This window comes from Podarcis liolepis (genome assembly GCF_965112155.1).
Source record: "Podarcis liolepis genome assembly, chromosome: 13".
In the NCBI taxonomy this organism is placed as follows: Eukaryota; Metazoa; Chordata; class Lepidosauria; order Squamata; family Lacertidae; genus Podarcis; species Podarcis liolepis.
Window position 1 is genome coordinate 4,018,037 of NC_139573.1, and position 14,925 is coordinate 4,032,961.

At 48.4% G+C, this 14,925-nt stretch overlaps 1 protein-coding gene and 1 long non-coding RNA gene across 4 annotated transcripts in view; one reads left to right on the top strand and one right to left on the bottom strand.

The window, feature by feature from the left end:
* Positions 1 to 14,925, top strand: part of LOC310692270 — a 71,122-nt gene that overhangs the window by 7,879 nt on the left and 48,318 nt on the right. The window lies entirely within an intron of this gene.
* On the bottom strand, positions 105 to 13,612 carry LOC310692134 (monocarboxylate transporter 13-like). Of its 3 annotated transcripts, XM_083472735.1 has the most exons (5): positions 13,077 to 13,609; positions 8,716 to 8,845; positions 6,583 to 6,726; positions 4,767 to 5,540; positions 105 to 926 (listed from the first exon to the last, which is right to left on the bottom strand). In XM_083472735.1, exons 2-5 carry the CDS (start codon positions 8,789 to 8,791, stop codon positions 724 to 726), a joined length of 1,197 nt encoding a protein of 398 aa, XP_083328861.1. In that variant the 5' UTR covers positions 8,792 to 8,845; positions 13,077 to 13,609; the 3' UTR covers positions 105 to 723. The 3 variants fall into 3 exon arrangements, with proteins under 3 accessions (XP_083328861.1, XP_083328860.1, XP_083328859.1); XM_083472734.1 differs by lacking the exon at positions 8,716 to 8,845 and having other exon boundaries at positions 13,077 to 13,612; XM_083472733.1 differs by lacking the exon at positions 13,077 to 13,609 and having other exon boundaries at positions 8,716 to 9,541.

Genomic DNA, 14,925 nt, shown 5'->3' on the forward strand with positions numbered 1-14,925 from the left:
CTGCCGAATAATTCCTCCCTTAAAATTTCAGTTCAAGGGATTAATAACTTGCATACGAAGAGGTTGCTTTTATCGACCATGCCTGCACTGCAGAAGAATATATATATATATATCTTTTTTATTAAATATGAGTTAAGTATGCGCCGTGATTTAAAAACACACACGATAAAGCTTATTAAATGCTCTTCTAAGTCGCCGAGCAATTGTCGAGGGAGGCGCAAAAAAGAATTTGATAGCTGCCTGAGAACAGCAGTTTTCTACCCAAATTGGCGCGCTTCAGGTGTTCAGCCATAAATCATGCACAGTCGTGCTGGCAGAGGCTGATGGGTTTTGTAGTCCAATATATCAGAGTAGGAGAACTGAAAGCAAGGCTAATATATTTCACATCTGACAACTAATGTGCTGCTTTGGTTTCAGATAGCACAGGGGTTTCAAAAGCCCGGGACACAAATTTTCATGGCCCATTAAGCAGCTAGGATGTCTCATTTGCCAGAAGTGACGTATTGAGAGTTGACTCTGGTACCTAATTTGGACGTATATTTTGCTCCTGTCCCTTCCAAGCTGGGGGTGTGTGGGGCTTGCAAGACAGAGGGTAAAAAAACAGCCTGCTCCCCCTCCACCCTACTGCCTTCCTGCCCCCAAATATCAGGAATATGACATGTCCCAGGCCGATGGAGAGACTGGTCCTTTCCCCAAAACGAAACAGTCTGGGGTTTATCACCGTCAGGCTAGACAAACTCCGTTTTGCTGGCTTGGGTTCCAGGGATCTTCCGGCTTGCTCCCTTCCTGGTTCTGGTTGGGAGGGCTGGGGGTATGGAGGGAGAAATAGCCGGGCAGGAGCAAAAGTCCGAGGCTTCCAGCGACGAGGAAGGAGCCCCCTGCCAGGAAGGAGGCCTTGTAACTTCCGCTCACGTCCCGGATCCAACCTGGAACAGAGGAAAGGTCCAAGTCGTGAGTGGAATAAGATTCATCTTGGGGGTGTACATAATAAGAGCATAGTAAAAGTCCGCTGGATCGTTTTTTAATATTTAACGCTGTACTGTTTTTAACACTTGATTGGGAGCCGCCCAGAGTGGCTGGGGAGACTCAGCCAGGTGGGCGGGGTATAAATAATAAATTATTATTATTATTATCGATGGCCTCCAATTGTGAAGGGAGGGGTCGGAAGCCATCGATAGCCTGCTCCTCCTCCTCCTCCTCCATGAATTCACCCAATCCTCTTTTAAAGCCATCTAGTTTGGTAGACGTCACTGCCTCTTGTGGCAGGGAGTTCCGCAGTTTAACTGCGCGGCACAAATAAGTCCTTTATTTCATCTGTCCTGAATTTTGTGGCTAGTGCGTTCAATGGAGAAGATAAGCTGGGGGATAAGCCATAGCTGTCAACTTTTCGCTTTACTTGCGAGGAATCCTATTCGGAATAAGGGGATTTCCCTTAAAAAAAAAAGGGAAACGTTGACAGCTATGGGATAAGCCTGCCAGTCTCGGGCAAAAATGGAGGCGATGTATTTTGAGAGAGAGGGAGAGAAATCTAAGTTGTTCATTTAAATGACTACAGCTGAGTTGACAGTATGCTAAAGGGCAATAAAGCAGTTTTTTCTCTGCCTCCCACTCCCAGCACGGCTTTATAAATCTCTATGACACCCCTCGTCTCAATTTGCTTACGTCACTTGCCTATTGGGGTGACAGCACCCGACGGACAGGTAGGTGTGGCCTCAGGGGGAACACTAAGATTAGTTCTGCGGATCCGATCAAAGGCTTCGCAATGATAAAAAGTTGGAAGAAATGTTTCAAATATGAATGAAGTGGAACTATACAAAAATAAACATTATTTTCCATCTTACTGCAGGTTTCGTTTCGTTTTGAAAAGTAACATTTTATTTTACAGTTTTTTGTGGTTTATATTTTGAATTAGATATATGGGGGGCATTGAAATCTTTTAAGTGCTTAGCACCTCTAAAGGTCTTAATCCAGCCTTGGGTAGGAGAGATGGCTGCAGGTTGTACCCACTGACATTTTTTCTGGTGAAAATAGGGATGTCCTTAACAACAACAAAAACAACAACATGCCAGCCACTCTAGGTGTCTTCCAACATGTATAAAAACATAATAAAACTTTGAACATTAAAAAAAACTTCCCATTAATGAATGTTAGAATGATGTCAGAATGAAGTTAAGTGGTTTAAGCAGCAACGTTCTAAAGGTGTATGAAAAATGATTAACAGGTGAGAACTCAAAGTTATAGTATATTAAGTTAAAGGATTAAGATAAAAACAAAGAGGGAAAGAAATAACTGAATTGGAATACAAAAAAGGGAGGTGTGAGGAGGTCAGGGAACCAAGGATATGAATATATGACATGGAAAGATTGATGTGTTTTCTTTTTAAATGTTTTTTATCTTTTTTCTGTACTGTATTTTGTATTTTTCTTTTTTTCTTCTTTTTGTCTTTTCTTCTAATCTTTTTATATATGTAACTTTTTTCCTTTGAAAAATTAATAAATATCATATTTTTTTTTTAAAAAAATAAACATTAAAAAAACTTCCCTATCGGGGGCTGCCTTCAGATGTCTTCTGAAGGTTGTATAGTTACTTACCTTCTTGGCTGTGGGATTGCATAATTCCATACACTCCTATGAAAACAGGGACATCTACCATACCCTCAAACAGTGCTTTTTTCTAGGTGGGGGGGGGCAGGGATACGCATACCCCTAAACATTTTGTGAATCTAAGTTTGGCCTCATTAAGGGACAGTATTTCAATATTCGGTACTTTTCCATGTACAAGACTAGGGTGTTGTTGTTTTTTACTAAAAAATAATGTTAAAAGGGGATGCGGGTGGTGCTGTGGGTTAAACCACAGATCCTAGGACTTGCTGATCAGAAGGTCGGCGGTTCAAATCCCCGCAATGACGGGGTGAGCTCCCATTGCTCGGTCCCTGCTCCTGCCAACCTAGCAGTTCAAAAGCACGTCAAAGTGCAAGTAGATAAATAGGTACCACTCCAGCGGGAGGGTAAATGGCTTTTCTGTGTGCTGCTCTGGTTCGCCAGAAGCGGCTTAGTCCTGCTGGCCACATGACCCGGAAGCTGTATGCCGGCTCCCTCGGCCAATAAAGCGAGATGAACGCCGCAACCCCAGAGTCGGCCACGACTGGACCTAATGGTCAGGGGTCCCTTTACCTTTACCTACATCAAAATAGCAACATTCAACCATCAATTAGAATAGTATAACATAATAATAATATATTATTATGTTATACTATTAATAAAAGTTAAACAGAAATCCACTCCACAGTTACAATAATATCTAAACTATAATCAATAAAACATGGTCAGGGGTCCCTTTACCCTTTAGTAATGTTAAAAAAGGAGGGTAGTCTTATATATGGGGGCAATTTCCCATTTACTTAATTTGCAGTCCCTCAAAATAGGGGGCATCTTAAACACGGGGGTGTGTGTGTTATACACCGAAAAATACGGTATGTAGGAAAATGAGAGTACCCCTAAACATTTCTTTAAAGAAAAAAAGCACTGCCCTCCAACATTTCTCCAATGAAAACAGGGGCGCGACGCAACTAAGGGAAAGCGAGGCATTCCAGGATCAAATCAGAAACTCCTTCCACCTGCCTTGCCCCACCCCCTGGCCCTGGGTCTCCTCATAAGGAAGCTGTTCCTGAAGGAAGAACTGTGAGGGGAGAGACTCCATCAGGCAAAATAAAAAAATTCCTTCCAGTAGCACCTTAAAGACCAACTAAGTTAGTTCTTGGTATGAGCTTTCGTGTGCAAGCACACTTCTTCAGATACACGGAATGCACACGAAAGCTCATACCAAGAACTAACTTAGTTGGCCTTTAAGGTGCTACTGGAAGAAATTTTTTTATTTAGACTATGGCAGACCAACACGGCTACCTATCTGTAACTCCATCAGGCCTCCTTCCACCTGCCTTGCTCTTCCCTCTGCTTCTCAATGTGTATTATATTGTTTTATGTACTGTGGCTTGCCATTGTTTTATTGATTATAGTTTAGATATTATTGTAACTGTGGAGTGGATTTCTGTTTAACTTTTATTAATAGTATAACATAATAATATATTATTATTGTGTTATACTATTCTAACTGATGGTTGAATGTTGCTATTTTGATGTAGGTAAAGGTAAAGGGCCCCCTGACCGTAAGCTCCAGTCATGGCCGACTCTGGGGTTGCGGCGCTCATCTCGCTTTATTGGCCGAGGGAGCCGGCGTACAGCTTCTGGGTCATGTGGCCAGCATGACCAAGCCGCTTCTGGCGAACCAGAGCAGCGCACGGAAACACTGTTTACCTTCCCACCGGAGTGGTACCTATTTATCTACTTGCACTTTGATGTGCTTTTGAACTGCTAGGTTGGCAGGAGCAGGGACTGAGCAATGGGAGCTCACCCCGTCGCGGGGATTCGAACCGCCGACCTTCTGATCAGCAAGTCCTAAGCTCTGTGGTTTAACCCACAGCGCCACCCGGGTCCCCATTTTGATGTAGGCTGCCTATTTTAAAGTTCTGTTTTATTATCACATTTTTGTATTGCATTAGATTGTTATAAGAAGTACATTTTTTGTTTCTTCAGCTTATAAACCACCTTGAGTATTGTAAGATAGAAAGGCGGGATACAAATTAAAAATGATAATGATGATGAAACCGGGACAGTTTCTGTCAATCTGGGACTGTCCCTGGAAAATCAGGATGCTTGGAGACTGACCGGCTGACCGCCAGGCTCCGACCTGCACCGTGCCCTCCTTACCTGAGAGAGGGGGCCCAGACAGCGCCCCAACGCTCTCCATCAGGTTGATGAGTCCGATGGCCCCCATGATCCGTGCAGGACCCACGATTTCCACCAGGGTGGAGACCCTGAGCGGGAGAACGGCGCCGGCCAGGAACCCGTAGCAGGCGCTGATGGCGAGCACGGCCCCATAGCTGCGCCCCAGGGGCACAGCCAGGACGGACACCCCTGTCAGGAAGCTCCACAGGGTGAGGTGGTGGCAGAGGCGGAGAGGGCCGCAGGTGACCAGCCAGGTGCAGGCGACGCGGCCCCCGATGTCGGCCACACCCACGGCGGAGGCGAGGAATGCCGCCTGGTACTCGTCGAAGTCCAGTTCCCGGGCATGGGGCACGAGGTGGACCAGGGGGACGAAGAACCCGGCCGCGTTCAGCACCCCGCAGCAGGTGTAGGTCATGAAGCCTCGGTGGCGGAGCAGAGAGAGTCCGAAGAGAGACGAGAGGCGGTGGCGCCAGCTGACCGCCTGCTCCGGGGGCGCTGCCAGGGCATCGTCCTCAGGCAAGACGAGGGGGCGAAGCAGGGCTCCGCATGGCAGCAGGTGGAAGACCATCCCGGATACCAGCAGGAGAGCCCCGCGCCAGCCGTAGAGGTCCACCAGGAACTGGAAGAGGGGCGAGAGGGCCAGGGAGGCCACGCCGGCGCCCGAGAGGGCCAGGGAGGTGGCCAGGGGGCGCCGGCGCTCGAAGTAGCGCGACAGCAAGGCCAATGAGGGCCAGAGGGCAAAGGTGCCTCCAATTCCTGAGTGGGGAAGACAGGGAAACAGGGCGTCAGCGCAGTGAAAGCAGCCAAGCGCCTTTCAACGCAAACGTTTCGCTTCCCGGACAACCAGAAACCGGAAGCGGTCGTCCCGGTTTCTGAATGTTTTTCGGAAGCCGAACGTCCGGTGTACGTTTCCGAGCACAATTCGAAGTGTTGGAGCTGACCTTGAAAGCCCTAAACGGCCTCGAAGGCCCAGTAGACCTGAAGGAGCGTCTCCACCCCCATCGTTCTGCCCGGACACTGAGGTCCAGCTCCGAGGGCCTTCTGGCCATTTCCTCCCTGCGAGAAGCCAAATTACAGGGAACCAGGCAGAGGGCCTTCTCGGTGGTGGCGCCCGCCCTGTGGAACACCCTCCCAGGAGATGTCAAAGAGAACAACAACTACAGTACCAGATTTTTAGAAGATATCTGAAGGCAGCCCTGTTTAGGGAAGCTTTTAATGTTTGATGTACTACTGCATTTTAATATTTGGTTGGAAGCCGCCCAGAGTGGCTGGGGAAGCCCAGCCAGATGGGCGGGGTATAAATAATAATTAATAATAGTAATAATAATAATAATAAAGTTCAAGAACCAAGGTACGACAGTATATCATAACAATTACAGATATGAAATTATGTATAAATAGCTCTGTAAGCTGGGATAGCTCTGTTGGCGGAGCACGAGACTCTGAATCTCAGGGTTCTGGGTTCGAGTCCCACACTGGCAAACGATTCCTGCATTGCAGAGAGTTGGACTAGATGAGCTTCGGAGGTCCCTCCCAACTCTGGGATAACCTGCATGCGTGTTATCTATTTGTAAAAGACATTTTATATCAATGACAATATTGATTTATAGGGATTTAGAGGGAGCAAGGGAGAACCTAGGGCATGTAGTTCTCTGTGTGTGTGTGTGTATAATGTGGCAAGCATATTCAAATAATGAACATTTCTGGCCTGTGGCTGGGGGTCTTTACTTCGGAGGAAGGCGTAAGAGCTCCCTCCCAGTAAGAAGGAGACTCTGGCTTGACTCCAGACATTCCTTACCTGTGAACACGCCAATAAATATATAGAGATGTGCCAGGTTGGTGGCGAAGGAGGCGAGGAAGTAGCCGAGGCCCGAAAGGAGCCCCCCTGCCATGGCGACGGGACGCTCTCCATACTGAGTGGCCAGAGCCCCTGCCAACGGACCTGAAAATATAGAAGATAAACAGAGGGGCTGATCTGGACCCTCACGGCTGAGGCTACCCGAAGGATCTCATTCTCCCCTATGGATCTGCCCAGGATCTGAGATCTCTGGGGGAGGTGCTTCTCTCAGTCCTGCCACCCTCCCAGGCCTGCACGGTGGGGACATGGGACAGGGCCTTTTTGGTGGTGGCTCCTCCCAGGCACCCTGCTTAGAGAAGCCAGACCCGCTCCCCACTTCTTATCCTTCTGCCAAACAGATGAAGATGCTTTTATAGCTACCGGCCTTTGGGGACGGACTGTTTCCTTAAAGTAAGGGCTTTTAAATAATGCCATTCTTTTTTCTTTTTCTTTGCTATCTGTATTCACCTGTCTTTATATTGCTTGGGCTCTGCTAATGACTTTGAGTCTTCTGCATTTTATCTCTTTTGCTTTAATCGGAGTAAGCTGCCTCAAGTCCCAGTCTGGGTAAAAGGTGCGGATAGAAATGAAAATAAGAATTAATGCTAGTTCCCTATTCAAGGGTGCCCACTTGGATAAAATATTATTGGGGGGCCCAGGTAAGGCCTGCCTCGCACAATCAATGACAAGACTCATGAACACCATTTGAAAGGCTGTGTCCATCAACTGGGGGTGGGGCAGACCCCCTCAAATACAGTGGTCCCTCGGTTTTCAAACGTATTCTGTTCCGGAAGAACGTTCGAGTTCCGAAACGTTCGAAAACTGAGGCGCAAGGGGCGGTCTGCCAGTTCAATGGAGAAAATTGAGAAAAATAACATACCGTATTTTTCACTCTATAAGACGCACCAGACCACAAGATGCACCTAGTTTTTGGAGGAGGAAAACAAGGAAAAAAAATATTCTGAATCTCAGAAGCCAGAATAGCAAGAGGGATCGCTGCGCAGTGAAAGAAAGCAGCAATCCCTCTTGCTGTTCTGGCTTCTGGGATAGCTGAGCAGCCTGCATTCGCTCCATAAGACGCACACACATTTCCCCTTACTTTTTAGGAGGGAAAAAATGAGTCTTGTAGAGCAAAAAATACGGTAAACACTCAGCGGAAGCCGTTCGACTTCCAAGGCACGTTCAGAAATTGAAGCCTTCTGGTTTTACGGCAGTCGAGTTCCGAAACGTTTGTCAACGGAGATGTTGAAAACCGAGGTACCACTGTATTTTATCGGGGGGCGAAGGGATCATGGATTCTAGAAGTGGGGGTCCTGGGCTGCCCAGACGATAAGACCCCCCTCTGGGCCTGGCTGATGTGGGGCAAAGGAAAGCAGAGCAAGATGTTTGGCACCAGTTTGGCTGCAAGAGTTGTGAGAAGGAGGCGTACAAGGCACCATCCAACCGCCTTAGGGACTCCGCTCCAGATTTGTGTAAGGTTTATTCCTTTGCCTTTTCTGCTCCTGAAGATATCTGACAAGGCAGCGGAGGTTGAGGACCAGAGTTTTCCTTCTCCAAGGTGGGCTCCCTTCCCAGGTGGACCACCCCCACCTGCCCCTCAATTTTTATATTATGATTTTATGTTGCGAACCACCCTGAGACCTGCGGGTATACAAATTTAATAAATAACAATCATCGTTACTACCACTTCCCTCTGAAAAGGTAAAGGGACCCCTGACCATTAGGTCCAGTCGTGGCCGACTCTGGGGTTGCGGCACTCATCTCGCTTTATTGGCCGAGGGAGCCGGTGTTCTGAACCAGAGCAGCGCATGGAAACGCCATCTACCTTCCCGCCGGAGCGGTACCTATTTATCTACTTGCACTTTGATGTGCTTTTGAACTGCTAGGTTGGCAGGAGCAGGGACCGAGCACTGGGAGCTCACCCCGTCACGGGGATTCGAACCGCCGACCTTCTGATCAGCAAGCCCTAGGCTCTGTGGTTTAACCCACAGCACCACCCGCATCCCACGTCCCTCTATAGCACGTGCAGAAACCGACTAAGCTCACAATTGCGTTTAGAAACCAGTCGCTCGGTCATCAGAATCGGGTACTCACTGGTGAATTTCGACGTGGCCACGGTGATGGACGAAATCCAGGACGTGGCGCTCGACGGCTCGTCGAAATAGGCCATGAACTCCACAAAGAAGATGCCGAAAGGCCGCGTGACCCCAAAGACCAGGGCGGACTGCATGAAACATGCCAGCGTGATCGCCCAGCCCCAGCCCCCATCTGGGGGCTCAGAATATACCCGTGGGCTCATGTCGTTTCAGTAGAGGAGCCCCATGAATTCACTGCCAGCACAGAGCAGCTTCCCTATGCGGCTGTTTTGCACTTTGTGGACTCTGCCCCAGAAGTGGCTGCATTCTGAGTAATGGAGCATATATAGGCGACTTCTCCCTCCACCCCCCGAAGTGGCGACTTTCCTATAGGTTCAGCAGAAAGCTTTCTTTTCCTTTTCTTTTTTAAAAGACAGCTAAACCACCAGGTCCCCTCTCCTCCTCTTCCAAACCACGTCAGCGTCGAGAAAGTGCTCTCTCTGCCACTGCTGACCCCCTGAACATCGCTTGCGCTTGATGTGACCCGCGTTCAAAAGGTTGCCCGTCGTAAACCCCGGGGCCAAAGTCTGCGCGGAGGTGTGTCACTGCGCACCTGCGGTCTGAGTACCAGCTGCTGGAAAGCACAGGAGAACAAATCAGGGAATGGGAGAGTTGGAAGATACCCCTAAGGGGCATCTATCCCAACCCGCAGCCGTGCGAAGAATCTGCAATGCGCCACAAGAGCAGCCTGTTGGATCACGTCCCATGAAGAACGCAAGAGTCCTGCTCTACCCGACCTGCAGTTTCCAGCAAACTGGTACAGCGGTACCTCAGGTTAAGTACTTACCGTATTTTTCGCCCTATAGGACGAAAAATGAAGGGGAAATGTGTGTGCGTCCTATGGGGCGAATGCAGGCTTTCGCTGAAGCCTGGAGAGCGAGGGCAGTTTTACTGGCAGTTGCCTAGACGAAGTTTTTGCTTTTGCAGAAACCGAGTCCAGTTGCACACGAAGCAAATGAGCATTTATTCAGAGTTCTCTGCTTCGACCCATTTTATTAAAATCGTGTGTTTTGTTTTCGAAAAATTCTTGGAGGAAGAAATGAAACTACAGCAGTGAAGGAGTAATTTGAAGAATAAGAGTGAATTGCGTAAAACGGCTTTGCTTGTCCACTGTTGTTTTAAAAACAAATAGCGCCTTTTTCTTTTTGCACTGATTTCTTTTTTGCACTGATTTCTTTGCTTCCAGAAAAGGATGCTGAATTTGTCCCTGAGCAGTAACTAGCTTGCTCTCAGACTTTTTACAGAGTTTGACGAAGTCTAGGACCTAGCAGCTGCTAAAAGACAGGTGGGAAATTAAACAGGCTATCGTATCAGGATTTGACCCGCTTAAATGAGTGAGCAAGGCTAGGTTTACAACTGCATTTGGAAATCAGGCTATTGGCTCTTGGATCCTGGAAACATCCCTGGTTTACTATCCCTAGTACTTCAAGACTCCCATAAAAGTGCCTGGCTTAAAACCGTCTATCAAAAACCTTACTCTTGTGGCCTATCCCCACAACACCTACTCACTATGGGCCCTACTAAAGCAAACAGTCTAAATGGTCAACGTCTAAAAGATATTGAGCATCAGAACAACCTGCCCACTATAAATTCTGTCCTCGGTATGTTCATTTTCCACCTCTCCATTTCAATTCTCCGGCCCAGGGGTCTGCAACCTTTAAGACAAAAAGAGCCACTTGGACCCGTTTCCAAAGAAAAAAAAAACTGGGAGCCGCAAAACTCGTCATTATAAAAATAACTTTTTTGTCCCTTTTTTAAATTATTTCTTTGACCCCTCAGAATTACTCCTCCTCATAGAAATAAATGTTAAATTAACAAGTTACCTGTGTGTGTGTGTGTGTTCTTCACTCCCCTTCAAAACAGTGACCAGCGTACATGCCCCTTACAATGTAGCGGGCAGGCGGGAAGGTGACGTCGGGACGGTGCGTGACTAACGCACACACTGCCCACATGCGACGTCACAGCCAGTACAGCGCCCGCCACAGTGGGGAGTGTCGGGGCGCACAATGTGCCTCCTCCCCTCGCTAGTATCCGCCCCGGAGCCACGGCAAAGGTGTAAAAGAGCCACATGCGGCTCCGGAGCCGCGGGTTGCAGACCCCTGCTCTGGCCCCATATCTGCACAAACTTATTATCCCAAAATACAGACGTGCTTTTACACTTGCAAGACCGGATGTTTTGCCATCTGTGGTACTTGAGGGTCGATTCCAAAAGTGAGGAGATTTCACCCCTCCCATATCCAAGAATCTCCTGAGGAGTCTGTTGATTCTCCAGAGAGGAGGAGGCGTGTTCTGCTCTCTACTTATTCTGCTCCAGCACCACATCAAAGAGTCAGTCAGTCAGTGTTGGAGAGAGAGAGAGACTGAGTGTTAGAGATCGTGTGTAGAGATAAGGTTGCTGCTCTTAAAAAGCAGAGACATCGCCTTGCCAACAAAGGTCCGTATAGTAAAAGCCATGGTTTTCCCAGTAGTGATGTATGGAAGTGAGAGCTGGACCATAAAGAAGGCTGATCGCCGAAGGATGGATGCTTTTGAATTCTGGTGCTGGAGGAGACTCTTGAGAGTCCCATGGACTGCAAGAAGATCAAACCTCTCCATTCTGAAGGAAATCAGCCCTGAGTGCTCATTGGAAGAACAGATCCTGAAGCTGAGGCTCCAAGACTTTGGCCACCTCATGAGAAGAGAAGACTCCCTGGAAAAGACCCTGATGCTGGGAAAGATGGAGGGCGCAAGGAGAAGGGGACGACGGAGGACGAGATGGTGGGACAGTGTTCTCGAAGCTACCAGCATGAGTTTGACCAAACTGCGGGAGGCAGTGGAGGACAGAAGTGCCTGGCGTGCTCTGGTCCAGGGGGTCACGAAGAGTCGGACACGACTAAACGACTAAACAACAACAAAGAGCAGCTGCAGACACTCAGTGCACTGCAGCGTTCATTTATGCTTAGACCTATTTAGCTCTGTATATAGTTGTATTATAGTTGTAGATAGAATTAAAGAAGATATTCTACAGAGCTGCTCTCCGAGTTGTTTATATGCTCTGCTAGACTCTGCTGTGCGACGACTGTCTTCTAGTGGGAGTGAATCTGGTGCTCACAACTCTAAGCTGTGAGTCCACAGCACTTTGACCTGTTCCTGTGCAGAAGGTGGTCTCTGGAAGTGCTACCCAGCTCGCCTAGCCCAGTCAGGGCTGAAGTGTGTGAGTCCAGTTGGTGGCACTGGCTCAAGGGTGATGCTGACAAAAAGATCCTGCCTGAGAAACGCCTTTGCCCCTGTGGAGACAGTAGCACCGAAACAGCGGCACATGTCCTCCTGTCTTGCACTCCCTTTAAAAAAAACCTGAGTAACGAGATCACCACCCCACTCGTACTAACCATCCCAGGGCGCTCAACCGCTGCCACAATGTTCTTTCTTCTATCAGATCAAAATGAGCAGATAACGGCAAAGGTTGCTAGGTTCATAGCAGGGGCAATCAGAATAAGGGCTGCTGATTCAGGACTTTAAATTGTTCTCTTATATCAAATTTCCTTTTCTGCGTGGTACCTTGGGTTAAGTACTTAATTCGTTCCGGAGGTCCGTTATTAACCTGAAACTGTTCTTAACCTATGGTTAAAGCTCTGGTTTTCCCAGTAGTGATGTATGGAAGTGAGAGCTGGACCATAAAGAAGGCTGATCGCCGAAGAATGGATGCTTTTGAATTCTGGTGCTGGAGGAGACTCTTGAGAGTCCCATGGACTGCAAGAAGATCCAACCTCTCCATTCTGAAGGAAATCAGCCCTGAGTGCTCACTGGAAGGACAGATCCTGAAGCTGAGGCTCCAAGACTTTGGCCACCTCATGAGCAGAGAAGACTCCCTGGAAAAGACCCTGATGTTGGGAAAGATGGAGGGCCCAAGGAGAAGGGGACGACAGAGGACGAGATGGCTGGACAGTGTTCTCGAAGCTACCAGCATGAGTTTGACCAAACTGCGGGAGGCAGTGGAAGACAGGAGTGCCTGGCGTGCTCTGGTCCAGGGGGCCACAAAGAGTTGGACACGACTAAACGACTAAACAGCAACAGCAGTTCTTAACCTGAAGCACCACTTTAGCTAATGGGGCCTCCTGCTGCCACTGCACCACCGGAGCACAATTTCTGTTCTCATCCTGAAGCAAAGTTCTTAGCCCAAGGTAATATTTCTGAGTTAGCGGAGTCTGTAACCTGAAGCGTATGTAACCCGAGGTACCACTGTACTGTAATATTTTACTGTCGCTATGGCCATTGGCTAATGTGAATGAAGTTTTATCTTATCTTAACCCCCCTGGAAACGGATCGGAGTCGGGTACTCACTGGTGACCATCATCGTGGCCAAGGCGACGGACGAAATCCAGGACGTGGCGCTTGACGGCTCGTTGAAATAGGCCATGAACTCCACAAAGAAGATGCCTAAAAGGCGTGTGACCCCAAAGACCAGGACGGACTGCATGAAACACGCCAGCGCGATCACCCAGCCCCAGCCCCCATCTGGGGGCTCAGAATATACCTGGGGGCTCATGTCGTTTCAGTAGAGGAGCCCTGTGAAGTCACCGCCAGCACAGAGCAGCTTCCCTATGCGGCTGTTTTGCCCCTTGTGGGTTCTTCCCCAGAAGCGGCTGCATTCTGAGCAACAGACGATATATACACAAGTGTCAGACTTTTCCCGCAAAAGTGGCTAATTTCCTATGGGGTTAGCGCAAATATTATAAAACGCAATCAAACAACCTGACCCCTCTGTGCCGCCTCTTTCAAGGCATGTCAACGTTGCAGAAGTTCCCTCTTTGTCACGGGGCGACCACCCAAAGATTGCCCGCCTTTGATGGCCTGTCGTAAAATCCGGGGCCAAAGTCTGAGCGGAGGTGTGTCCCTGTGAACACCAGAAATGGCAGGAAGGCAACACAGAACAGAACCTCTCTCGCCCTGACCTTGCCACTGTGATCCACGCGGCGGTCACCTCCAGACTGGATTATTGTAACTCGCTCTACGTGGGGCTGCCCTTGAGACTGACCCAGAAACTCCAGCGGGTGCAGAATGCCGCAGCGAGACTCCTTACGGGGTCCTCGCCGCAGGATCACATTCACCCGGTGCTATACCAGCTGCACTGGCTCCTGGTGGGGTACAGGATCAGGTTTAAGGTGCTGGTTTTGACCTTTAAAGCCCTATACAGCCTAGGACCCTCGTACCTACGGGACCGCCTCTCCTGGTATGCCCCACGGAGGAACTTACGATCTTCAAACAAAAACATCTTGGAAGTCCCAGGCCACAGAGAGGTTAGGCTGGCCTCTACCAGAGCCAGGGCCTTTTCGGCTGTGGCCCCAATCTGGTGGAACGCTCTGCCACAAGAGATTAGGGCCCTGCGGGACTTGACATCTTTCCGCAGGGACTGCAAGACAGAGCTGTTCCACCAGGCCTTTGGCCAAGGCACAGCCTGACTCCCTCCTTTGGCAATCTTCACAGAACTCTAGCCCAGTGGTTGCCATCAATTTGATTTGAATTAATTTTATAATGAAATGATTTTAGAATGTTGTATTATTTTATTGTTGTTAGGCGCCCTGAGCCCGGCTTCGGCTGGGGAGGGTGGGATATAAATAAAAATTATTATTATTATTATTATTATTATTATTATTATTATTATTATTAATCATACGATTGCAGAGATGGGAGCCCCCTAAGGGCCATCTAGTCCAACCCCGGCAATGCCAGGACCCAAGAAAAGCCCTGCAGGATTGTCTATCTAGCCCAACGTCCTGTTCTCACAGCGGCTGGGCAGAGGCAAGCATGATTCGAACACAGGAGCGCACCGCCTGCCTGCCGTTTGCTGCAGCTGGTGTTCAGAAGCGTCACTGCCAACGAGGATGCCATAGAGACAACTCTTTCTCGCGACTTTTAACATTTGAGAGGGGTATGTTCTTAGGAATCATCTCCTCTCTATTCCTGTAAATTGTTTTAAACTGTTTCTAACATTACGTTTTGATGTTGTAGCCCAGCCTGGGACCTTAGGGTAATAAAGAAATAATACGCCTTCTGCATTTATCAGAAATCAATATTTTAGTGTGATTTGTCCCCACAAAACACTTCATCACAGTTTCTTCCTATCTATTCAAAGGGCCTTTGCTGCACGATACGAAATGTAAGAATTCACTGATCAATGTATCTATGTACT

Bases quoted from the DNA above. Each gene is read 5' to 3' on its own strand.
- LOC310692134 (XM_083472734.1), bottom strand. From the start codon at position 13,281: ATGAGCCCCCAGGTATATTCTGAGCCCCCAGATGGGGGCTGGGGCTGG. The intron at 5,541-6,582 runs GTAAGGAATGTC...TTCCCCACTCAG, and splicing joins ATTTATTGGCGTGTTCACAG to GAATTGGAGGCACCTTTGCC. The intron at 927-4,766 runs GTAAGGAGGGCA...CCTCTGTTCCAG, and splicing joins GTCTGGGCCCCCTCTCTCAG to GTTGGATCCGGGACGTGAGC.